The 26731-nt window shown below is 44.9% G+C and overlaps 1 protein-coding gene across 4 annotated transcripts in view; it reads right to left on the reverse strand.

The window, feature by feature from the left end:
- The window catches only part of LOC138285437 (neurabin-2-like), a 464888-nt gene that overhangs the window by 117063 nt on the left and 321094 nt on the right, over positions 1–26731 (reverse strand). For 2 of the 4 annotated variants that reach the window (XM_069225349.1, XM_069225347.1), the window contains exon 16: positions 22446–22487. The exons of the other annotated variants lie outside the window; for them this stretch is intronic. In XM_069225349.1, the coding sequence (XP_069081450.1) occupies positions 22446–22487 (42 nt within the window). The remainder of the gene's footprint in view (positions 1–22445; positions 22488–26731) is intronic. 4 annotated transcript variants of the gene reach the window in all.

Raw genomic sequence — 26731 nt, forward strand, 5'->3', positions numbered from 1 at the left:
AGTATGTGAAAATACACACCTTTTAGATCCAGTGTTGCCATAAAATCTTGTTGTTGTAACAGTGGGATTACATCCTGTAGTATTACCATGTGAAAGTGTTCTGATAGGATGTAAAGATTGAGAGTTCTGAGATCTAGTACTGGTCTCAATGTTTTGTCTTTTTTGGGAATGAGGAAATATAGGGAGTAAACCCCTGTTCCTCTTTGATGTGGCACAAGTTCTATGGCTTGTTTGAGTAATAGTGCATGTACCTCTGTTTGCAACATTGAAATGTGTTGAGATGAGAGTTTGTGTGGTTTTGGGGGTATATCTGGAGGAGTTTGTGTGAACTCTATGCAGTAACCATGTTGGATAATGGATAAGACCCAATTGTCTGTTGTGATGGGTAACCAGTGGGTGTGGAACGTTTGCAGTCTTCCTCCCACAGGGGAAGTGTGGTGAGGGAAGATGTGGATGAAGTCACTGTTTGGTATGCGTGGGTTGCTTTGAGGGCTGATATTTTCCTCTAGATCTGGGAAATTGTCCTCTGCAGGTTCCCCGAAACCCCCCTCTCTGGTATTGTGTCTGGTAATAGGGTTTGGATTGGGAGGTAGATGGCTCAGATGTTTGGGGTCTAAGGCCTCCCCTATATTGAGGCTTTTGAAATGAGCCTCTGTATTGAGTTGAGCAAAGCGCCCCCATAGCTTTGGCAGTGTCAGCGTCTTTTTTCATTTTCTCAATGGCTGTATCAACCTGTGTGCCAAATAGTTGGTGTTCGTTAAAAGGCATGTTAAGAACAGCCTGCTGGATTTCAGGTTTAAAGCCTGACGATCTAAGCCATGCGTGTCGCCTAATGGTGACAGCCGCATTAATAGTTCTTGCGGCTGTGTCTGCGGAGTCTAACGCTGACCTGATCCGATTGTTGGTAATTGCCTGTCCCTCCTCTACTACTTCCTGGGCTCTCTTCTGCTGGTCTTTGGGGAGATGCTGGATAATGTCTTTCATCTCGTCCCAGTGGGCCCTGTCGTATCTGGCCATTAGCACTTGGGAATTGGCTATACTCCATTGATTAGCTGCCTGTGATGTCACCCTTTTACCCGCAGCATCTAATTTTTTGCTTCCCTTAACTGGTGGGGGTGCGTCCCCAGATTACAAAGCAGTTTTACCTCCCATAAGAGGTGGTCAGCCTGTAGGAGTTGAAGTTGTTTGAAATAGTGTTCTTAGTGCAGCCTGTTCTACTGTGGCCTGCTGTGTTGCTAACATCTACACAGTAATGCCTGGTAAATGTATGCGGTGTTGACCAAGTGGCTGCTTTACAAATTTCGGCCATTGGTATGTTACCTAAGAAAGCCACTGTAGCCCCTTTTTTCCGTGTGGAATGTGCTTTAGGTGTAACTAATAGCTGCCTTTTAGCTTTTAGGTAACATGTTTGGATAAATTGTACTATCCATCTAGCTAACCCTTGTTTTGAAATAGAGGTACCAGTATGTGGTTTTTTGAACGCCACAAATAACTCCTAAATTATTTTGTTCTATCTATGTAATACATTAAGGCTCTTTTAATATCTAATGTATGCAGAGTCTGGCTGTGGGAAGAAGACTGGTAGTTCTGCTTTTTGATTGATATGAAACGGTGATTTAACTTTTAGGAGAAATTTAGGATTAGTTTGAAGTACAACTTTATGTTTGTGTACTTGTATGAACGGTTCTTGAATTGTGAAAGCTTGGATTTCACTAACTCTTCTTAACGAAGTAATTGCAACTAGGAAGGCAACTTTCCATGTTAAGTATTGAATCTGACATGAGTGCATAGGTTGAAATGGTGGACCCATAAGTTGTGTGATCACTATGTTTAGATTCCACAAAGGCACTGGAGGCGTTCTAGGTGGAATGATGCGTTTTAATCCTTCCATGAAGGCTTTGATAACAGGGACTCTAAATAAAGAGCTGTGCTGTATATTTTGCAAGCATGCAGAGATTGCAATGAGATGTATTTTAATGGACGAAAAGGCTAAATTTGCCTTTTGTAAATGAAGCAAATAACTTACAATGTCTTCTATTGATGCTGAAAGAGGGGTAATTTGTTTAGATTGACAGTAATACACACATCTTTTCGCATAACACTGCCTGGTAGTGGGTTTTCTTGCTTGTTTATTTACTTCCATACACTCAGTTGGTAGATGTAGACATCCAAACTCTATGACTTCAGGAGCCAAATCGCTAGATTGAGTATTTTGGGATCTGGATGCCTGATCAGTTGTTTGTTTCGTGTAAATAGATCTGGTCTGTTCGGGAGTTTGATATGTGGTACAACTGACAGATCTAACAGTGTTGTATACCAGGGTTGACGTGTCCATGTTGGTGCTATAAGTATGAGTTTGAGTTTGTTTTGACGCAGTTTGTTGACTAGAAATGGAATGAGCTGGAGAGCGGAAAAGTGTAAGCAAATATCCCTGACCAATTCATCCATAGAGCATTGCCTTTGGATAGAGGATGTGGGTACCTGGATGCAAAGTTTTGGCATTTTGTGTTTTTGCTGGTGGCGAACAGGACTATGGCCCTCATTCTGACCCTGGCGGTCTTTGACCGCCAGGGCGGAGGACCGCGGGAGCACCGCCGACAAGCCGGCGGTGCTTCAATGGGGATTCCGACCGCGGCGGTAAAGCCGCGGTCGGACCGGCACCACTGGCGGGGTCCCGCCAGTGTACCGCGGCCCCATTGAATCCTCCGCGGCGGCGCAGCTTGCTGCACCGCCGCGGGGATTCTGACCCCCCCTACCGCCATCCAGATCCCGGCGGTCGGACCGCCGAGATCCGGATGGCGGTAGGGGGGGTCGCGGGGCCCCTGGGGGCCCCTGCAGTGCCCATGCCACTGGCATGGGCATTGCAGGGGCCCCCGTAAGAGGTCCCCTAAATGTATTTCACTGTCTGCTGCGCAGACAGTGAAATACGCGACGGGTGCAACTGCACCCGTCGCACAGCTTCCACTCCGCCGGCTCGATTCCGAGCCGGCTTCATCGTGGAAGCCTCTTTCCCGCTGGGCTGGCTGGCGGTCTGAAGGAGACCGCCCGCCAGCCCAGCGGGAAAGTCAGAATTACCGCCGCGGTCTTTCGACCGCGGAACGGTAACCTGACGGCGGGACTTTGGCGGGCGGCCTCCGCCGCCCGCCAAGGTCAGAATGAGGGCCTATGTCTGGTGTTCCCCAGTGGTGAAAGTATGTGTGAATCACTTGGGGATTAATTTCCCACTTGTGTGTTTGTTGATGATCTCAGCTGAGAACATCTGCCAATTGGTTGTATATCCCTGGAATGTATTGTGCTACCAGGTGAATGTTGTTGTGGATTGCCCATTGCCAAATCTTTTGGGCTAGGAGGGACAGTTGGGATGAATGGGTCTCTCCTTGTTTGTTTAGGTAATACATTGTTGTCATGTCTGTTTTGATAAGGATGTTCTTGTGAGTGAGAAGAGGCTGAAAAGCTTTGAGTGCTAGGAATATGGCTAGCAATTCTAGGTGATTTATATGAAACTGTTTGTGTTTGGCGTCCCATTGTCCTTGAATGCTGTGATTGTTGAGGTGTGCCCCCCCCGCCAATCACTGATGCATCTGTTGTAAGTATGGACTGAGGCACAGGTTCTTGAAAAGGCTGCCCTTTGTTTAGGTTTGTGGAATTCCACCACTGAAGTGATATGCGTGTTTGGCGGTCTATCAACACTAGATCGTGAAGTTGACCCTGTGCCTGTGACCATTGCTGTGCAAGGCACTGTTGTAAAGGCCGCATGTTTAGTCTTGCATGTGGGACAATGGCGATACATGATGCCATCATGCCCAACAGTTTCATGACAAATTTGACAGTGTGCCGTTGGCCTGGCTGTATTTGTGCCAATACATTGTGAAATGATTGTATTCTTTGTGGACTTGCAAGTGCTGTTTGTGTATTTAGTGTGGCTCCTAAATACTGTTGAATTTGCGCAGGTTGTAGGTGTGATTTTTGGTAGTTTATGGAGAACCCTAGGGTGTGTAGGGTTTGTATTACATAATATGTATGGTTTTGACACTGTGTATGACTGTTGGATTTTATTAGCCAATCGTCGAGATATGGGAAGACATGAATGTGTTGTCTGGGAGCTGTTGTTATCCCGAAGGGTAACACTTTGAACTGGTAATGTTTTCCCTGAATTACAAACCTGAGATATTTTCTGTGCGCTGGATGGATGGGTATGTGAAAATACGCATCCTTGAGGTCTAATGTTGTCATGAAATCTTGCTGCTGTAGCAGTGGGATCACATCCTGTAGTGTTAACATGTGAAAGTGTTCTGACAGGATGTAAAGATTGAGGGTTCTGAGATCTAATATTGGTCTTAAGGTTCCGTCTTTTTGGGGGATGAGGAAATACAGTGAGTAAACTCCTGTTCCTATTTGATCTAGAGTAAGTCACTGCTTTGGCTGCTGTGAGGCTTGTTTGGTTGATTGATATTGTCCCCTGCCTCTGGGGTATTGGCCTCTGTAATTGCCTTTAAATTCACCTAGTTGGTAATGAGGTTGGTAGGTTGACTTTGTTTGTGTTGTATACAAAGCACCCATGGCTTTAGCGGTGTCCTAATCTTTTTTAATTTTCTCAATAGCCGTGTCTACCTTGGGGCCAAAAAGCATATTAAGGACTGCCTGTTGAATTTCAGGCTTAAACCCTGACGACCTAAGCCATGCGTGTCTCCGTATAGTAACAGCAGTATTAATTGTTCTAGCTGCTGTGTCTGCAGAATCTAGGGCTGACCTGATTTGGTTATTTGTAATAGCCTGCCCCTCCTCAACTATTTGTTGTGCCCTTTTTTGTTGGTCTTTGGGGAGATGTTGTATGATATCCTTCATCTCATCCCAGTGGGCCCTATCATATCTAGCCAATAGTGTTTGGGAGTTGGCTATCTTCCATTGGTTGGCTGCTTGCGATGCTACCCTTTTGCCTGCAGCATCAAATTTTCTGCTCTCCTTGTCTGGTGGGGGTGCATCCCCAGACGACTGGGAGTTCGCTCTTTTTCTGGCCGCGCTTACTACTGCAGAGTCAGGAGGCAGTTGTTGTGTAATAAAGGCTGGATCAGAGGGAGGTGGCTTATACTTTTTCTCCTCCACTCTGGGGGTAATTATCCTAGCCTTGACTGGCTCTTGGAATATTTGGTGTGCATGCTTTAACATGCCTGGAAGCATGGGAAGGGACTGATAGGTAGTGTGTGTTGAGGATAGTGTGTTAAAAAGAAAATCATCCTCTAAGGGCTCAGTGTGCATGGCGACATTGTTGTAGGATGCCGCCCTAGCTAAAACCGGAGTATATCCGGTGCTATCCTCCGGTGGTGATGGCTTGGAGGGATAGCAGTCTGGGTTGTTATCGGGAATGGGATCTGGATTATACAGATCCCATGGATCCACATTGTCTTGCTGTGAATCAAATGAATGTACAGGAGATTGTATAGGTGTGGGAGTAGTAGGTGGAGAGACGAGCAAGTGAGGAGGAGACTGAGGAGGAGAAAATTGAGGAGGTGGAGATTTTTGTTTAGTCTTTGGCACTTTAGCCGGTGGCTGAGCAGTGCTCAATTGTTCCTGAAAGGCCAGCTTCCTTTTAGGCTTCAGAGGAGGTGCAGTTATAATTTCACCAGTGTCCATGTGAATATGAATTCTGGCTTGCCTTTCATCTATATCCTCCAATTGTGAGTGTTCCTCCGAAATTCTATGGCTTTCTTGAAGTACTTGCGAAAGTCAATGTTCCTCCGTATAAACTGGCCTTTTCGGCTCCAAAGAGTTTTTTTGGGGGATCGAAAGACTGGGAGTGGATGTTGGCCTCTGCTCCGAAAGCGTTTTTCGAGGTTTCGACTCAAAGGATCAATGTCTGATAGTTTCGGAGACAGAGCTTCGGCTCGAGTCCGAAGGCTTCTGTTGCGTAGCCTTTTTCAGTGCCGAAGTTGTTGGTTGGTCACCGAAGGTCTTTTTACAGGTCGAGCCATGGCCTTCCGGCACTGGCCTTCCCAAGGCCTTATGTTTGGGCTTGGCTGGGACAGGGGCAGGCGTACTCACCTGCTGTCCTGCTGTGACCGGTTTGTCCTCCTTGGACTCCTGCTCGGAGTCGGACCCTCGGACGGAGACTGCCATGTGCATGATGTCCTCTTCCTCGACGTCGAGACGTTCGGTGCTCTTCGACACCATCTTGAGTCTTCGTGCTCTTCTGTCTCAGAGAGTTTTCTTTGAACGGAAGGATCTGCAGGCCTCCCAATTTTCTTCCCGATGATCTGGGGAGAGACAGAGATTACAGACGAGATGTTGGTCTGTGTAGGGAAATTTTGCGTGGCACCGAGGACAAAAGCGGAATGGGGTCCGATCCATGAGGCTTCCACGCAGTCAGCCCGACTAGGCCCGAGTTGGGCGTGGGCGCCCCGAGGGGCGAGTAAAGATGTTTGACCTGACGGTACCGAAGTGTCGATGGAAGATGGTACGCGATCGAAACAATACCGACGAGAATTAGCGAGTTGTAGAACTTTTCCGACTCGAACTATCGGAGCGAAAAGAAACATGCCCGAACCCGATGGCGGAAAGAAAACAATCTAACATGGAGTCGATGCCCATGCGCAATGGAGCCGAAGAGGAGGAGTCACTCGATCCCGTGACTCAAAAACACTTCTTCGAAGAAAAATAACTTGTAACACTCCGAGCCCAACACTAGATGGCAGAATATGCATAGCATGTGTATCTGCAGCTACACATGCCATCGAACATATATATATATGGAAAATGTCACTTACCCAGTGTACATCTGTTAGTGGCATGTAGTGCTGCAGATTCACATGCTATACATTGCTTCGTCATCTAGTATTGGGCTTGGAGTGTTACAAGATGTTTTTCTTCGAAGAAGTCTTTTTTCGAGTCACAGGATCGAGTGACTCCTCCTCTCGGTCATAGTGCGCATGGGCATCGACTCCTTTGTTAGATTTTTTTCCCCACAAAAGGGTGTAGGAAGGCGTGATAGAGTGAAGGAATGTAAATATGCTATAAAAATAATAAGTAAATAAGCTGTCCATGCAAATGTAAATGTATATACATATGTACAACTAAGAAACTGCAACGACTACAGGCTTTCGGGGAGGAGGGAGGGTGCATGTGAATCTGCAGCACTACATGCTATGAAGAGATGTACACTGGGTAAGTGACATTTTTCGTTCGATGGCATGTGTAGCTGCAGATACACATGCTATGCATAGACTAAAAAGCAGTTCTCCCCAAAAGAAGCGGTGGCTAGCCTGTAGGAGTTGGAGTTGTTTGAAATAATGTTTTTAGGACAGCTTGACCAACATTGGCCTGTTGCTTTGAAAATAAAGCCACACAGTAATACTTTGTAAATGTATGTGGTGTAGACCATGTGGCAGCTTTGCATATGTCTGCCATTGGCATGTTTCCTAAAAATACCATAGAAGCACCTTTTTCCTTGTGGAATGAGCTTTAGGAGCTTAATGTGACATGTTTGAATACATTTAACAATCCATCTAGCTAATCCTTGTTTAGAGACAGAGATTTATGTGGTTGTTGAAAAGCAACAAAAAGCTGCTTAGTCTTTCTAAAGTATTTTTTCTATCCACATGCCCAGACGTGGGTCCTGTTCTTACTATGCCACCATATTCAAGCTAGCCTGGCTGAAGAAGGGTGATACCCTAAAAACGGTCCCAGGATGCTTGTTTCTTGTCCAGGGAGGACCTGGCCTGGCAGTTAGGGCTGGACTGTTCCCATGGTGTACAGGGTCAAGACTGATTTGCATATGGCTGGGTCCAAACTGGAATGGCATGGCAAGCAAAAAAACTGATGGATTAAAGCCAGATCTGTGACTGGGGGTGAATGTTTGATTTGTTCTGCATTCCGTCCATCATCTGTTGTTTTTGTAGGTGTGTCCTGCTTAGCAGGTCCGCTAGCTGATTGTGTATTCCTGGGATCGCCCATTTCCAAATTGTTTGGGCTAGAAGGGACAGTTAAGATGAATGCGTTCCTCCCTGTTTCTTCAGATAATACATGGTTGTCATAATGTCTGTTTTTATCAAGACAGTTTTGCGTTTGAGAAGGGGTTGAAACAGTTTTAGGACAAGTAACACAGCTAATAATTCTAAATGGTTTATGTGATAAGTTAACTGTTTTGAATTCCATTCCCCTTGTATGGTAAGGTTGTTGAGATGAGCTCCCCAACCTATCATTGATGCATCTGTTGTTATTGTGGTCTGAGGCACAGGATCCTAAAATGACCGCCCCTTGATTAAATTGCTGTGATTCCACCACTGAAGGGACTTGTGCGTCTGGCGGTCTAACAACACTAGATCTTGCAATTGACCCTGTGCTTGAGACCATTGTTGCGAGAGGCACTGTTGTAGTGTTCTCATATTTAATCTTGCATGCAGTACTATTGCTATGCAGGATGCCATCATTCCCAATAGTCTCATGATCAACCTTACTGTGTGGTGTTGATTTGGCTGCATTTGTGATATGAGGTTTTGGAAAGCTTGTATCCTTTGTGTATTTGGATAGGCTAAGGCTTTTTGTGTATTTAGAACAGCACGTAGGTAAGGTTGAACCTGTGCTGGTTGAAGATGAGATTTTGGTAATTGATAGTGAACCCTAATGTGTGTAGGGTTTTTATTGTGTATTGAGTGTGTTGTTGACATTGTATAATATTGCTTGATTTTATTAGCCAATCATCTAGATAAGGAAAGGCATGTATGTGTTGTCTTCTTGGGTAAGCTGCTACTACCGCTAGACATTTTGCGAACACTCTGGGAGCTGTTGTCATGCCGAATGGTAGAACTTTGAATTGGTAGTGGTTTCCCGCCGTTATCACAAACCTCAGGTATTTTCGGATAGTTGGATGTATGGGGATATGAAAATACACATCTTTGAGATCTAATGCAGTTATGTAATCTTGTTTTTGTAGTAGGGGAATGACGTCCTGCAGAGTTACCATGTGAACATGTTCTTACAGGATATATAGATTTAGTGGTCTGAGATCTAGAATGGGTCTGAGAGTGCCATCCTTTTTGGGAATGAGGAAGTATAGTGAGTATACCCCTGTTCCGTGTTGAGATTTTGGGACTAATTCTATTGCCTCTTTTAGTAGAAGCGATTGTACTTGTTGTAAAAGAACATTGCGTTCTGGGGACAGCCTGTGATACTGAGGAGGAATGTTTGGAGGGGTAGAAATCAATTTGAGGCAATAACCATTGTGGATAATTTAAAGTACCCATTGGTCAGTGGTGATATTGTGCCATTGGGAGTGGAATTGCTGCAGTCTGTCCCCCACAGGAGATGTGTGGGGTTGTGGTATGCTTATGAAGTCACTGTTTGATGGGGTAGTGACACTTTGAGGCCTGGAATTTGCCTCTGGCTCTGACGTTTTGTCCTCTATAAGAGCCTCTAAATCCTCCTCTCTGGTATTGTTGTTGGCCTTGTTTAGGTTGAAAGGTAGAAGCATCTGTTATTTGGAGCTTGAATCCTCCTCTAAATTGTTGTTTACGAAAGGAGCCTGTAAGGAAATGCCTCCTTGGCATGGTTACCCCCTAACTTTTTGCCTTTGCTGATGCTAAGTTATGATTTGAAAGTGTGCTTGGACCCTGCTAACCAGGCACCAGCACCAGTGTTCTTTCCCTAAACTGTACCTTTGTCTCCACAATTGGCACAACCCTGGCACTCAGGTAAGTCCCTTGTAACTGGTGCCCAAGGTACCACGGGCCCTGATGCCAGGGAAGGTCTCTAAGGGCTGCAGCATGTCTTATGCCACCCTAGGGACCCCTCACTCAGCACATGCACACTGCTTCACAGCTTGTGTGTGCTGGTGGGGAGAAAAAGACTAAGTCGACATGGCACTCCCCTCAGAGTGCCATGCCAACCTGACACTGCCTGTGGCATAGGTAAGTCACCCCTCTAGCAGGCCTTACAGCCCTAAGGCAGGGTGCACTATACCACAGGTGAGGGCATATGTGCATGAGCACTATGCCCGTACAGTGTCTAAGCAAAACCTTAGACATTGTAAGTGCAGGGTAGCCATAAGAGTATATGGTCTGGGAGTTTGTCAAACGATCTCCACAGTTGTATAATGGCTTCACTGAAAACTGGAAAGTTTGGTATTAAACTTCTCAGCACAATAAATGCACACTGATGCCAGTGTGCAATTTATTGTAAAATACACCCAGAGGACATCTTAGAGATGCCCCCCGAAAACATACCCGACTTCTAGTGTAGGCTGACCAGTTCCTGCCAGCCTGCCACACACCAGACATGTTGCTGGCCACATGGGGAGAGTGCCTTTGTCAATCTGTGGCCAGCAACAAAAGCCTGTACTGGGTGGAGGTGCTTCTCACCTCCCCCTGCAGGAACTGTAACACCTGGCGGTGAGCGTCAAAAGGCTCACCCCTTTTGTTACAGCGCCCCAGGGCATCCCAACTAGTGGAGATGCCCGCCCCTCCGGCCACTGCCCCCCACTTTTGGCAGCAAGGCTGGAGGAGATAATGAGAAAAACAAGGAGGAGTCACTCACCAGTCAGGACAGCCCCTAAGGTGTCCTGAGCTGAGGTGACCCCTGCCTTGAGAAATCCTCCATCTTGAGTTTGGAGGATTCTCCCAATAGGATTAGGGATGTGCCCCCCTCCCCACAGGGAGGAGGCACAAAGAGGGTGTAGCCACCCTCAAGGACATTAGCCATTGGCTACTACCCTCACAGACCTAAACACACCCCTAAATTCAGTATTTAGGGGCTCCCCAGATCCCAGGAAATCAGATTCTGCAACCTGAAGAAAGAAGAAGGACTTCTGACCTACAAGCCTGCAGAGAAGGAGGAAGACGACAACTGATTTGGCCCCAGCCCTTCCGGCCTGTCTCCAACTTCGAAAACCTGCTCCAGCGACTCATCCGACAGGGACCAGCGACCTCTGAAGCCACAGAGGACTGCCCTGGACTACAGGACCAAGAAACTCCAATGAACAGCGGCCCTGTTCAAAACAAGCTACTTTTTTGCAACAAAGAAACAACTTCCAAAGACTTCACGTTTCCAGCCGGAAGCGTGAGACTCTACACTCTGCACCTGACGCCCCCGGCTCGACCTGCAGAAAACCAACACCTCAGGGAGGACTCCCCTGCGACTGCGAGCCCGTGAGTAACCAGAGACGACCCCCCTGAGCCACCACAGTGACGCCTGCAGAGAGAATCCAGAGGCTCCCCCTGACCGCGACTGCCTGTAACAAGGGACCCGACACCTGGAACCAACACTGTACCCGCAGCCCCCAGGACCTGAAGAAACTGAATTTCAGTGCAAGAGCGACCCCCAGGTGACCCTCTGCTTAGCCCAGGTGGTGGCTGTCCCGAGAAGCACCCCCTGTTCCCTTCCTGCACCGCTAGAGTGACCCCCGGGTCCCTCCATTGTTTTCAATCTAAAACCCGACGCCTGATTTGCTCACTGCACCCGGCCGCCCCTGTGCTGCGGAGGGTGTACTTTGTGTGCCTTCTCGTGTCCCCGGGTGCTCTACAAAGCCCCCCTGGTCTGCCCCCCGAGGACGCAAGTACTTACCTGCTGGCAGACTGGAACCGGAGCACCACTGTTCCCAATAGGCGCCTATGTGTTTTGGGCACCTCTCTGACCTCTGCACCTGACCGGCCCTGCGCTGCTGGTGTGGTAACTTTGGGGTTGCTTTGAACCCCCAACTGTGGGCTGCCTATACCCCAAACTTGAGACTTGCAAGTGTTTTACTTACCTTCAAAACTAACCTTTACTTACCTCCCCCAGGAACTGTTGATTTTTGCAGTGTCCACTTTGAAAATAGCTTATTGCCATTTTTACAAAGGCTGTACATTATATTGTTTTTATTCAAAATTCCTAAAGTATCTAAGTGAAGTACCTTACATTTAAAGTATTAACTATAAATCTTGAACCTGTGGTTCTTAAAATAAACTAATAAAATATATTTTTCAATATAAAAACCTATTGGCCTGGAGCAAGTCATTGAGTGTGTGTTCCTCATTTATTGCCTGTGTGTTTACAACAAATGCTTAACACCGCCCTCTGATAAGCCTACTGCTGAACCACACTACCACAAAATAGAGCATTAGAATTATCTACTTTTGCCACTATCTTACCTCTATGGGGAACCCTTGGACTCTGTGCACACTATGTCTTACTTTGAAATAGTAAATATAGAGCCAACTTCCTACAGAGCCTCTATAAGGTGTTGTGTATAGGGCTCCCATTGCTTTAGCAGTGTCTGAATCTTTCCTGAGTTTCTCGATTGTGGTGTCAACCTCAGGACCAAACAGGTGTTTGTCGAATGGCATATTTAGTACTGCCTGTTGTATTTCTGGTTTGAATTCAGAAGATCTTAACCATGCATGTCTGCGTATGGTTATTGCAGTATTTACGCTCTTAGCTGCTGTATATGCAGCATCAAGAGCAGACCTTATCTGATTGTTGCTTATTGCCTGACAACTTGTTGAGCCCTCTTCTGATGTTCTTTTGTCAGGTGTTGTAATAATTCCTGCATTTCATCCCAGTGTGCCCGATCATATCTTGCTAGCAAAGCTTGCGAATTGGCAATGTGCCATTGGTTAGCTGCCTGTGTAGCTACCCTCTTGCCAGCAGCATCAAACATCCTGCTTTCTTTGTCAGAGGGAGCGGTATCCCCTGACGATTGACTATTGGCCCTTTTTCTGGCAGCACTGACAGTCTGAGGTACCTGATGTGTGATGTAAGCTGGATCTGTAGGTGCAGGCTTGTATTTTGTATCTATACGTGGTGTTAAAATCCTAGCTTTAACAGGTTTCTTAAATATTTCGTCTGCATGCCTGATCATGCCAGGCAGCATTGGTAGGCACTGGTAACGTGAATGCGTGGAGGATAGTGTACTGAAAAGGAAATCCTCTTCTAATGGCTCATTATGCATAAGTACCCCATGGTACGCAGGTGCCCTAGAGATGACCTGTGTGTTTGCAGTTGTATCCTCTGGTGGCGAAGGTTTTGAAGGATAGAGGTCTGGGTCATTTGTTAGTATGGATCATGCAGATCCCAAGGATCAATTGTATCACCATGTGAGTAAGTGTGTGACTGAGTTGATGAAGGGAATGGTGAAAAAGAAAGTTGTGGCGAGTATGCTGGAGAATTTTGCAAAGGTAATGGCCTTCCTTTTAAAAATCTTTGCTGGTGATGAAGCAGTATCAAGATGTTCTTGAAAAGCCAACTTTCTTTTTGTTTGTGGAGGAGGTGCAGCAATGATCCTCCCAATCTCTCTGTGAATATGAATCCTTGACTGCTTTTCATCCATGATTTCAAGAATAGGTTGAATGTCAGAGTCTTCAGGAATATATTTTGATGTTTTTGGTAATTTAGAGGACTGTTCATCAAATGTCTTTGAGCTCTGCTTTAATCGGCTTGAAAGACCTTGTTCCTATGTATATGAATATTTTTTCGGCTCCGAAGTTGGCAATTTTTTCGGTCCTGAAAATACAGCCTGGTGTTTCGGCTCCGAAGCAGGACGTCATGGTTTCGCCTCTGAAGAGTGTGGACGTTGGCCCGGCTCGGATGTGTAGCTTTTGATAGATTTTGCTCGACTCCGGTATAGACGCTGTTGTGGCCTTCTTCAGCGCCGCACCCGAAGGTCGGTCACCGATTATTTTCTTTCTGGTCGAACCATGGCTCTCTGGCAGTGGTGCACCCAAGGCCTTTGATGGTTTTTTAGTAGTGGGCGTAGGGGAAGTTGTACTCACATGCTGAGCCGCAGTGATGGGTTGGTTATCCTCCTTCCTCCGAGTCTTCTTCAGAGTTGGTGTCAAGAATGGAAACTGCCGTCTGGGCCTGTTCTTCCTCAACGATGTTGATGTATTCTGTAGTCTTTGATGCCATTTCCAGTCTTCTGGCTCCCGGTCATGCACTGTTTTCTTTGACCGGAACGATGGACAGGCTTCACAGGCTTCTTCTCGATGGTCGGGAGAGAGACAGAGATTACATACCACGTGTTTTTCTGTGTATGGAAATTTCGCGTGGCATCGAGGACAGAATCGAAATTTAGTCCGATCCATCAGACTTCAGTGTGGTAGGCCTGAACAGGCCTGATTTGGGCGCTCGTGCCCAAAAGGGCGTAATCTGGTTTTCGACGGTACTATTGGCTGGACTATAGATGGAAAACGCGATCGAAACAATACCAACGGTCAAAGAAAGTTATATAAAGTTTCTGAATCGAAAATCTCGGAGTGTGAGGAAACATGTCCAAACCCGCCAGTCAATGCACATGTGCACTATGACCGAGAGGAGGAGTCACTCGATCCTGTGACTCTAAAAAGACTTCTTCGAAGAAAAACAACTTGTAACACTCCAAGCTCAACACTAGATGGCAGAAGCTATCCATAGCATGTGTATCTGCAGCTACACATGCCATCGAACATACATATATGTATATAAAAATATATATATAGAGAGAGTAGAGAGAGAGAGAGATTCTCTCTATATAGAAATAAATCTTTCTTTTGTCTAGTGGCAGATTTGACGCCATAAAGTAGCTCAGAAAGTTTATATGCCTGCAGCAAAGGATATACATGTATTTAGCTGAGTGGATTAGTAAAGCCAGGCGATACCAGCGCTGAAAAACAAATGAAATGTATGCGGAGGGGGGCTATGGAGATATGAGGGGCACTTTTGCCGGGTGGTACTGAGGGAATTAGAAGAGGAGATCATGAAATGCAGAGCACCAAAAAGGACTGTTGCACTGGGTGCCACCAGCGCTAAAGGCTGTGATGATGGGTATATGGTAAGGTGAAGTAATAGTGTCTTTTGTTTTTTTCAGTGTCTTCAGAGAATCTGCTGAATCAGGTAAGAAGGTAAGGTGACAACATTTACTACTGGACATCACACACACCCACAAGCAATTTTGTGAGTATCTTCCTTCTACGTAGGCTAGAACTTTAGAGGGACAGTAGCAGAAATGGCGTCTCGTTGGATGACTGCTGCTGAAGCCCTAACTCAGGTTATGGAGTATAGCTTTGAGGCAGGATCCCAGACTGAGACAGCATCTGAGGGAGAGGACTACGGGGCAGAATCTGGGAGTGATTTTTCAGCCGGCGGAGTCCCATACGACGACCCCTCTTCCAGTGATTCTGAGGCAGACGATGACGACAGTCATGCTGTCCCGTCGCAAGCAGTCTATGCAGCGGGACAACAGAGGGTTAGCCAAACCCAGAGAGCAGGTGCGTGCGGCCGCAAGCACAGAAAGAGTACTCTCTTGGCAGCCCCCCGATTTAGTTCAGCCCCAAATTCCACCTTTTACTGGTGATGCTGGATGTAAAGTCGATACGGACAACTTTTTACTAGTCGACTACATCCATCTATTTTTGGATGTTGACTTCCTTCAGGAAATTGTGCAGCAAACAAATTTGCGCGCAGACCAATTATCTGAGGGAGCATGGAGGCACTCTAGGGCCCCGTTCAACGGCATGCCAGTGGACTCCCACTTCACTGGCGGAGTTGAAGATATTTTTGGGCGTTGCGCTCAAAATAGGGTTAGTGCAGAAACCCACCTTGCAGTCCTACTGGACAACTCACACGGTGAACCCCCCATCTACACACCATACATGAGCAGAGATAGTTTTTTGCTACTGCAGCGCATGCTGCATTTCAATGACAATTCTGCTGCATTGCCCCAGGACCATCCAGACCATGACAGGTTGTTAAAAATTCGGCCTGTCGTTGAACATTTGTCTGCCTGGTTTCCAGAGATCTATACTCCTGGAAAGAATATACCAGTCGATGACTCCTTAAACCTGTACAAAGAACAGCTGCTGTCCAGACAGTACATTGGGAGCAAAAGAGCTTGCAATGGCATAAAGCTGTACATGCTGTGTGAGAGCTCTTCTGGCGCAGTGTACAGCTTGTGTGTATACACGCAGGAAAGGCCTCTACCCTAAACCCTGTAGGTTGCCCTCCCACGTTAGGGGTCACAGGTAGGTTTGTATGGGAACTTGTCCAGCCACTCCTTCACAAAGGTTGTAACTTATGTGAACAATTTCTATACAGGAGTAGAGCTGTTCAGTGAGCTCTACAAAGCTGGCACTGTGGCCTGCAGTACAGTTTGTTGTAACCGCAAAGGATTCCCGCAGGAGCTTGTTTGCAAGAAGCTCCAGAAATCCCAGAGTACTGTGTTGCATTCCAACGAACTGCGCGCAGCCAAGTTCTTGGATAGGCGTGATGTGTACGAGCTCAATACAATTCAAGATGAGAGCACTTTCCCCATCACTGTTTGGGGTCAGATGGCCGAAGTCCACAAGCTCATCTGTCTACTTGATTACAATAAGTACATAGGCGGAGTGGACAAGAACAACCAGGTTCTTCACCCATATAATGCGTGTTGTAAAACTCACACTTGTAAAATAAACTTTTTACCCACTGATCCAGATGGCAACATACAATGCGTATGTTGTTTACCGTCAGACAACCACAGGAAGACTCATGACTTTTCTGGACTTCCAATTGTCTGTAATTGAAAACCTCACTGCTGTTACAGAAGCAGCAGCATCCTCCACCTCATATGTTCTGGAGGATGTGACAAGGCTGCAGGAGCGACACTTTGCTGATCGCATTCCTAAAACACCCAAATGGTATTGTCCACGTTTTCACTGTAAAGTGTGCTTGAAGCATGGAAAGCAGCAGGAGAGTCGGTATTACTGTCCCCAATGCCCATCTCAACCAGGCCTGTGTCCCTACTTGCTTTATGTTGTATCATACTAAATCAAAGTTCTGGGAAATCGACTGAGGTGGCGCTGCCGTTGGGTAATCCTTTCAGTGGATGTACATGGATACTGAAAATCTATGGGCCACTGCTTCGTTAGGTAAGCAGCCACAGAATTTTACTTCATCTACTTCAGGAAATCAAGGACTTTCCTTGTGGCCTGCTTGAGACCCATGTCCACCGTCAGAACACAGTAGGTGTTCTGTTCAATTAACGTGCATTATAGTCCCCATACTGCACATACTAGTGGACAGAACATATTGTCACGGAGTACCGTGTGCGGCAAAATGTTAAAGGCATGTCTGAATTTTGAAGTGCTTGTTGGAGAACTTATGTATGCTACAAAAGGACCACCATGATTGCTAACGAGAAGTGTAATAAGTCAAACAAATGTCCTGTCTGACATATTCACCAACATTTCTACTTGTTTGAAAGTGTGCAAACTGACTTTGTAGCTTCACTTTCAAAGCAAAAGTAGAAGTGTTGGTGAATGAGTACCACAGGATATTTGTTTGACTTTTTACTTTAGAGACCTTAGGATTTCTTCACCAGCATGTCTGGCTTAGTTTCAACAGTAGATATGCTTTCTCAGTTCGAGGAATAGGCCTCCCCAGGCACACTCGAACATCCCAACTTGCATCCACAAGCTAGTATAGGTTCACTTGGCAATTATCCAGGATTAGTCAGGACTCTGATGAGGACAGAGACATGAATAGATAAGGAAAGCTTATGGTAGGTGTGCCTTCACAGGGATATTGCACAGGTAGAAGGCAGATAGTAAAGGTAGTACAGATGTACATCATGTACACTTATGGATTCAAACCCATTGGTGCCATCCCAGCACAGAAGGACTATGACACTTATGTGTCAGTGTCTGACGTGCTTTCCATGTTCATCCTCCATCAGAACTTAGTAGATGTTCAATTTGCTGTACGATAAGTGCATTACAGTCACAGCACTGCACATAATGTTGGCTGGGACACAGGCTACGTTCTCACAGACTCCACTGTGTGCCAAACACTACCCTTTTTAATGGCCTATGACCTTTCTTTAGGGAACATCGCGAGAATTGCCCAACATGTCTGCCTTAGTTTCAAAGGTAGATATGCTCGCTCAGTTTGAGGAATCCCTTTGTACGGCATACTCGGACACCCCCAACTTGCATCCACGAACTGGAAGGAGTTGGATTTAGCACAGTGAGTGCGCTAAAGGCGCATGAAAAACATGTCTTCCTGAGCCTCGGTGGCATCATGGGAGTCATTAGTAAAGGTTTGTTACGCATGCCTTTTGTAATTATCAGGAAAAAGGAGGCAGTTACCTGACAGGTGGTAAAATGTAGTCAAATGTATTCCGTCCTGTGGTGTATGAATGTGATGGGCTCTTGTCTGGCGGCGGTAAGTTAATGTGAGTACAGTGATGGGTTGGATTGTGCCCGTGGCAGGCAGTATCAAAGGGTTGTTTGTCATGCGTGTGAATGGACCATAAAGAGGCTGGTGCCTGGACGTTGCTTTATGGCCCACCTTCAGAAGGCTTGGTTTCAATATTCAGATACTTTGATAAGTATTCATGCTTTGAAACAATAATTTCTGGAGGTGCTAAAACCAACCAGTATGAGTGGTGGATTAACTTTAACATACTAGCACCAAGGAAGTCCAAGGGCGCAGGACTTGCGTGGCTCTCACCAGTTTTCCTTCACCCAGAATCCCCTTAAAAACACAAACTTTGCTTAAAAACACTTTTGCCTTGCATTTCAGTGAGGGGAAGTCCTGGAATCTGCAGGCAGCCACAAAGTTTCGAACACCCAGCACTCACTGAGTCTCCAGAGAAAAACACTGCCTCACTTTAGTGGGTGGGCAAGTGACCTCAACAGGGAAGTACCCATAACGGATTGTGGAGACATCAAAATTACCTACCACAAAATAGCCTAGTTTTGTAAGATAGTCACCCGAGTATTTGGCCCTGGGCTCGGCGGCCATATAGGGAAACCCACCAAACCCAGACATTTTTTTAAAACTATACACCTGGGGCAGTCCACAGAAGTGCGGCATGTTTGGATTTCACAAAGTTTTCTTACCCAGAATACCCTGCAGAAGTGAAACGTTGATTAAAAACACTATTTTTCCTTCCTTTTTCATCACAGAAACTACAGGAATGTGCAGGGATCCACAAAATTCCTACCACCCAGTGTTTGCCCACTTGTCCTTATAAAAACACAACCCCAATTGTGTACCTGTGCCTAGTCAGAAATGGATCACTCCAGGGTTAATAGTAGCCCTCATGCAAGGACTACCATTGACCCTTGTGTGATCCATTCCTCTCGCCTGCACTAACCCACCCACACAAGTGAGGTACCACTTTTATAGGGAGACTTGGGGAATGCTGGGTGCAAGGAAGTTTGTGGCTCCCATCAGATTCCAGAACTTTCCATCACCGAACTGTGAAGAAAAAGTGTTTGTATTGCCAAATTTTGAGGTTTGCAAAGGATTCTGGTTGCCAGAATCTGGTGAGAGCCCTGCAAGTCACCCCATTCTGAATTCCCCTAGATGTCTAGTTTAAAAAAATGTATAGGTCTGCTAGGTTTCCCAAGGTGCCGGCTGAGCTAGAGGACAAATTTAACAGTTGGGCACTTTGCAAAAAACATGTCCGTTTTCATTGGAAAAATGTGTTGTGTCCACGTTGTGGTTTGGGGCATTTCCTGTCGCGGGCACTAGGCCTACCCACAAAAGTGAGGTACTATTTTTATCAGGAGACTTGGGGGAATGCTGGGTGGAAGGAAATTTGTGGCTCCTCTCAGATTCCTGAACTTTCTCGAACCGAAATGTGAGTTAAGTGTTTTTTTTGCCAGATTTTGAGGTTTGCAAAGGATTTTGGGTAACAGAACCTGGTAAGAGCCCCACAGGTCACCCCATTATTAATTCCCCATGGTGTCTAGTTTTAAAAAATGTATAGGTTTGCTAGTTTCCGGAGGTGCCGGCTGAGCTATAGGCCAAAATCCACAGCTAGGCACTTTGCAAAAAACGGGTCAAATTCTCTTTGGGAAAATGTGATGTATCCACATTGCGTTTTGGGTCATTTCCTGTCACGGGCACTAGGCCTACCAACACAAGTGAGGTGCCATTTTTATCAGGGACATGGGGAAACACAGAATAGAAGAACAGATGTTACTACCCATTGTCTTTCTCTACTTTGTCTCCTTCCAAATGTAAGACAGTGTTTAAAAAAGAAGTGTACTGTAATTCACATGCACATGCCAGCAGACGTAACGGTATATTGCCTTAAAAAATCTGCCATAGCTGGAAAAAGTTATAGAAGAAAACATGAACAGAAATGGCTCTTTTTTACCGCAATTTCAATATTCTTTTATTTTAACTGTTACTTTCTGTAGGAAAACCTTGAAAGATCTACACAAATGACCCCTTGCTGAAATCAGAATGTTGTATACTTTTCAGAAATGTTTAGCTGTCTGGGATCCAGCATTGGTTTCACACCTATTTCTGTAACTAACTGGAAGGAGGCTGAAATCCCAAACAATAGTGAAAATGGAGTATGTCTCAGTAAAATGCCAAAATTGTGAAGAAAAATTGGGTTTTCTGATTCAAGTCTACCTGTTTCTGAAAACTGGGAAGATGGTGATTTTAGCACCACAAACCCTTTGTTGATGCCATTTTAAGGGAAAAAAAAAACACATGCATTGTTCTGCCGCCCTTTTTAAATTTTTCTGAAAAAACACGAAAATGTCACTGTATTTCTTGGTCTCCTTCAGGGGAACCCACAAAGTCTGGGTACCTCCAGAATCCCTAGGATATTGCAAAAAAGGACACAAATTTGGCATGGATAGCTTATGTGGACAAAAGTTATGAAGGCCTAAGAGCGAACTGCCCCAAACAGCCAAAAAAAGGTTTGGTACTGAGGGGGAAAAGGCCTGGCAGCAAAGGGGTTAAGAGAATCTGTGTGCACCAGTCAGCAAGTCCCTTTTGAATTACTACTGTGGGCGAGAGTACTAAAAAACAATTCATATTAACACGCTTTGCAGATTCTTGTTTGATGCATGATACAAGTGTTCTTCAGCTTGTCAACCTCTGCTACTGTTCTGGAAAAGTAACCTCTTCGGGTAGCAACGACCTTAGTTTACGTTTTTGTTTTTATATTATTAAGTGACATAAATGATCTCTAAGACACTACGTAATTTAGGGCCAGATGTACGTAACTTTGTATTTGTGATTTACTAACTGTGAATGTTTGCGATTCGCAATCGGGAAATCAGAAACAGCGATGTACCTAGCGATTCCCAGTGGGTCGCAAATTGACCTACCTAATCAATATTCATGAGGTAGGTCGCAATTTGTGATCCATTGGGAATGCCCAATATCACAGGGATGGTGGACTGCTGTGGTCAACATGTCTGTGGTTGCTTTTTAAATAAAGCATTTTTTTTGTAATTAATTGTTTTTTTTTTTTAAATGCAGCCCATTTTTTCTTAAAGGAAAACGGATGCATTTCAAAAAGTAAAATGAAAAGTTTTCTTTTTCTTTTTTAAGAGTCGGCAGGGTTCCGTGCAACCATTGCTTGCTCTTAAAAATTTTTTGCACCCGCATTCACAAAGGGGAATGGGTCCCTTGGTGACCGCTTCCCATTTGCGAATGGGTTACCACCAACTTGAAGTTGGTGGTAAACTATGGATGCTTGGGTTGGAATTACGAGTTTGAAGGCATTTAACACATCCAACACTTACCAGATGCCTTAAATAACTCAACCTTTCTTAAATTTAAGCAGGTCAAACGTTCTGAAATTTAACAGTAGAAAATATACAATATTTACTCTACTATGTGGTTTTTGGTATGCTAAACACCAAAGTCCGCATGCTATTCCCCTTGAGCTTGTGATACGTTTTATTTATCGCACCCGATAAGTAACGTACCCCGTGGTATCATGATTTATTAGGGGCAATTAACACCTTTGTTCATAATCAGGTCCTATGTTGGCACAACTACAATTGCTTATAGGTCAGTCACCATAATAGAGCCAGCGTCTCTAAAATGGTTGAACAATTCAGTGAAAATAAAGGGTAGAAAATGGTACACTGTTAGAGGGAGTCCATAGAAAGTAGATGCTGCCTTATCACCTATTACTTCCTTTTCTAAAACTGCCCGTACACTTTATTTCAGAAAACTAGCAGAGATCAACAATTCAGTGGTTGGAAACGCAATGCCTGGAAGACAGCTCTAAGACTAAGCATGCAGCAAAGTCCTCTATTTCCTGACAACGTTGTAGATTGTAAAGATGTTGAAAAGCATCCAGATTGGCAGAAAGAAAACAAATGAGCGAAAAATACAGACTTAGTCAAAGATGCATGCTGGGAATAGAACGTGCATATAAAAGCTGTGTTTGAGTTTTGGATCATTAAATCGTAGTCCCCACAAAAGGCATCAGGTGTTTAAGTAACTTCCATTCTAATCCTACTGAGGCCTATGCAATGCATTCTATTTATTATGATCAAAATATATAATCATTTATCAAATTTTCCATCAACAGGGACAATCAAAGGATTCTATGGCAACACTGATTTCAAATATTCTCATATTTGGGAATATTTAGCTACTTTTTCTTTAGTTTAGCTGATCATAAGGTATACTTGCAAGGGAAAGGGTCTAATTAAAGTCTATTAATTAATTGATGATAAAAGAATGGTATAACATACCAATGTCAAAGAATGCCTGAATAAAGATGGCCAGGTAAAGTTCTGTGCAAAAAATATAAAGTAAAGAAAATGGTTGATGAACAGGCACAAATGGCTCCTTGTGCAAACAATAACAGCAACATCTATACATTCTAAATTATGTGCATTCTGACAGTCACTAGATGTTATGCTAAACAACGTATGCCGTTTCCACAGTACGAAAACTATATACATTTTCCATTTAGTGGTTTTTCTTTGCTTAGTATGACGTAAGTTAGACTTAATGGTGCAGTCACATTACAAATGTAGTAAAAAAAATAAAACATTTAAAAAAGAATTGTTTTGTATAATTAATTTTTGTACAGAGACTTGTTCTAGTCCCCTATTACTCCAGATCCATTGAACAGTCTGGCAAAAAGTGGTGGCAAATAAAGCAACAGGGATAACAAAGCTACACAACATCCAAATACTGCACTTAAATCCTCTGAGTACCCAATGATCGAACTATGATGAAAAGCAGTTTGGGTTCTGCTGGGTTTATGAAGACCTTCCTCAAACCAAAGCATGCCTCAACTAGAGGTTGATGTATCTGGTTGGTCTGGATTACTAGAGTGTCACTAAAGAGAGAGAGAGAGAAAAAAGAAAGAGAGAGATAGATATTCCTATTGAGTGATGTACTGGCACAAATGGTTTCCTGTACCAGCCAGGCATGAATCCAAAGGGGCAGGCTGGAGTAAAATGCTGAGTGACCAGCCCATTGTATCAGAAACTGCTGATGAACAGCACATTGAAAATTGTGTCAATTGATGAAATCAAATAAGGCTCTGTGACGCGCTGCATGTCTTGCCAAACAGCTAGGATTCAAAGGGCCATCAGATGTGAGACTGCCCCAATTTAAATGATGGCAATTAAACGAAAGTGGTGTTTACATATATCTCCACTGACAAAGATGACAGGTAAACAAACAGACTGACGGCCAACACAAGCTGCAATATTTTAAGATCAATACATAAAGGTCCTACATTGCATATTTTAGGGGTGGTGGTGTTTTAGAACAGCCAAATAGTTTGACTTCTGTTGGACAGCAAAGAAACGGAACATGCAGGACTTTTCTGCTAACATGGTCACACCAAAGGTACACATTATTTCCACATGCTACTTGATTCAATTAAACAGGTCGAGACTGTAGCAGGAAAAGGAATTTTTTTGTTAGAACTGCAAGAAATGTTCTTCTTCAGTTGCTCTAGGAGGGCAGTCTGGAAGTTTGAGATATCAATTTATTTGTTGCAGCCAGATAGGTTGTGGGCAAAAAAAAACGGGAATGCAGACCATTGCAATTACCAGCGGCTGAGATAAGTGTCATACATTTCAACCATAACCTTCTCTTTTCTTCAGTACAGCGCCCTAAGCATGACAGGTGTACTATGATGTGGGTCCCACACTCTGTGCCATAGGAATCTCGGTGCACCTCGCTGAGGAGACCGCAATAGGTCAAAACCATTCTGAGGACGGTTCCCATCTATAGGGGGGTTGGACCAGCATTTCAGGAAAGGCTGTTAGTCTTGGATGACCACATCTGATTTGTAGGATGGTGGTAGTTGTCGGAAGTGGCAGGGAAAGCTAAAAAAGAAAGATGTAAGGGAATGCAACTCAGCGTGACTATCTGTAGATTAGATCCATCACACTCCTGTTTTCTTCAGGGTGGACGATTTGCAAAAATGGGCTGATTGCTCAATGTGTCAGCTCTCAGCTTTGCAATAAAGGCATTTCTTAAACAGTGCTGTACCTCCTGTACTAACTTGCAATGTATTTGACTCACTACAATACAACAGGAATGGTTACCAACATTTTACCCAAGCTAGCCACAGTCTCAATGAGACTGGAATTGGAAAATTAATGCGGAAATTAAGATTAAATTCACCACTAGCTGCCACTCTTGGCAGATTTAAGTCAGAAACGGGGTCTTCAGTGACTGAGATTATAAGAAAGCAATTCAAATTTCCAGCAAGTCCCAAAATAGGTTTGAAATGAGGAAAAATCAAATAAGATTGTGTGAAGCCATTAGTGCCTTACTGATGTGCTTTTCGTAATCAGGCATGACTTTCTAAACAATTCTGGGTCCGTCGCTGACCGGAGCAGGTTTGTGAAGATGTGCTGGCAGTAGGGTGAAGGAATGGGCAATAATTCTCAAAATGCTTTTAGAGGGATTCCTAAGGAGTTACTGATACTTAGAAAAATATAAATTAAAAGACAAAAATGAACAGGATGCCTTTTAGCTGAGCATTATTCCTATTATTGTAAAATAAGCATTGGCATAGCCTATAGGTCTTGCCTTTGGGCCCTTTTTAGTATTTAGCCATGCAGCACATTATCCTGAATGCTACACCATCTACTCTTACTTTCTGTACCACTGGTGAACGGACACACACCCAAGGATTGGCATCGTGCTATTTAATGAAAATATGATTAAATCCCTTCGAAATTCAAAAAAGTGTATTTCTTTAACAAATAAGCTTTTCCACTAATAGGCAGAGATGTGCACTGATATGCGTTGTTATTCACTGTCATATTCACAGAAAAAACAAGGTATATTGTCAGACTGGAAAGTGGTCAACTGACGGAAAAATGAGGTACGACAACATGACCTGAAACGTAATAAAACATATAGACAGGCTGGCGTTTTGATAGGTGTCTTTTTGGCCTTTAAGAACCTACACTGGTGTTAAATATGTTGAATTCCCCAATTATTATGGACACCTCGACTATCTGTGTGGTGTGTGCACTAAGGATATTCCAGGTTGCATGTAGTCACGTGGATTTGAGCAAAATATGCATGAAATTGTATTCAAAGCATCATTAAATGGGATTTAAAAGCAGTCTGTCGATGTTACAAAGTGTTGTATGCATATCTGGATGGATAACAAATCATCACAAAGTCAAAGGAACAAAATGCATTAAACCGGAATATCCCAATGCAACCCATGTAGTATTGAAAATGATAAAGTAAATGTGCTCATTTGTGTATTAGGTTAGCGCCAATATGATAAATGACAAGAAAATGAATAGTTTTAACAGGTGTGTAGGAATGTGATTGTGCGAACATGAGTTCGTATGGCACGAAATCTATTTCAAATTTAGCAGGCATGCGTCTGTTATCGTGTGATAATATTTCTGAAAGCTAGACATCATTGAATTGGCATCTAAGATAAACATGGATTACTTAAATACCCAGACTTCAACTTGCAACTTGGGTGCAGTGCTTGTAATAACAACATAGAAAATGTGACTGAAATGCCCCGTTGAGGCTTTCAAGGAACCAATAGTTAATTCCCGGTCGGGTTCAGATTAGTAAATCCATCCTCAGTATGAATAAATGGCAGCAGCGATAGTCGCCAAAATTTGGTTTTGACCTTCTGTATGCGGTGATACAGCTTGCAAAAGCTCTGTCAGCATCTTCTATGGAAGCCATATTGGAGTGCTATAAGTACTCTGGCAGCAGGGTCCACGGAAAAAGGACTGTTCTGGAAACTAGTGTGGAAAAGTGAAAACCGTCACCATATTGGATGGAGTTACAGACAAACTAACCCCAGAATTGGAAAACCGGCCATAAAAAGGGGACTGCAATGAGGCCAAGTGTGGAAAGCTGAAATACCATTGCCATACTGTTGTTGAAAAAAACATACACCCCAACAGTGGAAAACTATACCTCAGCCTTTCAGTGACGTCCCTGCACCAGCTAGAACTCCTACCTAAACAAGATATTTAAAAAATGGAGTCGGGGGAGGAGCCAAAATGGCGGCCAGGATGGACGCCTGAATGAGCGCTCCATCCAGGGCCCGCCAGTAAACATCCTTCAGGGCGCCCCCCGAAACCCCACACTAGGACTGTGAGGGGAGGACCGGACTGAGGCTGCGGCACCGGAACTTGATCGCAGGCTCGGGAGCCGCGGGGCGCAGGCCTCTGCCTGGCCGGAGCAGCTGGGAGGAGGTGCTGCGGCAGCTGACTCGGGCGCGCCTCGTCTCGGCGGTGCCCAGGCCTGCCTGGTCTCGGCTCGCTTTGCTGGGCGCCTGTGCGCGCCGGGGGCTGGGGGCGTGGGCCTCCGCCCTCGCTCACCGGTCGGAGTCCGCCGGGCGGGCACTAGGGCCTGGGGGCTGCGCTCCGCGCCCCTGCAGCAGCAAGGGCGCCTGCTGGCAGTGACGCCGAGGGACCGAACGGGGCTTGCGGGCCTGAGCTGCCCCCCCAACGAGGGCAGAGAGGGAAAGCCCACCTCCTCAGATGGACAGCATCGCCCGAGGGCGGGCGGCCCG

The sequence above is a fragment of the Pleurodeles waltl genome, chromosome 3_1 (genome assembly GCF_031143425.1).
Source record: "Pleurodeles waltl isolate 20211129_DDA chromosome 3_1, aPleWal1.hap1.20221129, whole genome shotgun sequence".
Classification (NCBI taxonomy): Eukaryota; Metazoa; Chordata; class Amphibia; order Caudata; family Salamandridae; genus Pleurodeles; species Pleurodeles waltl.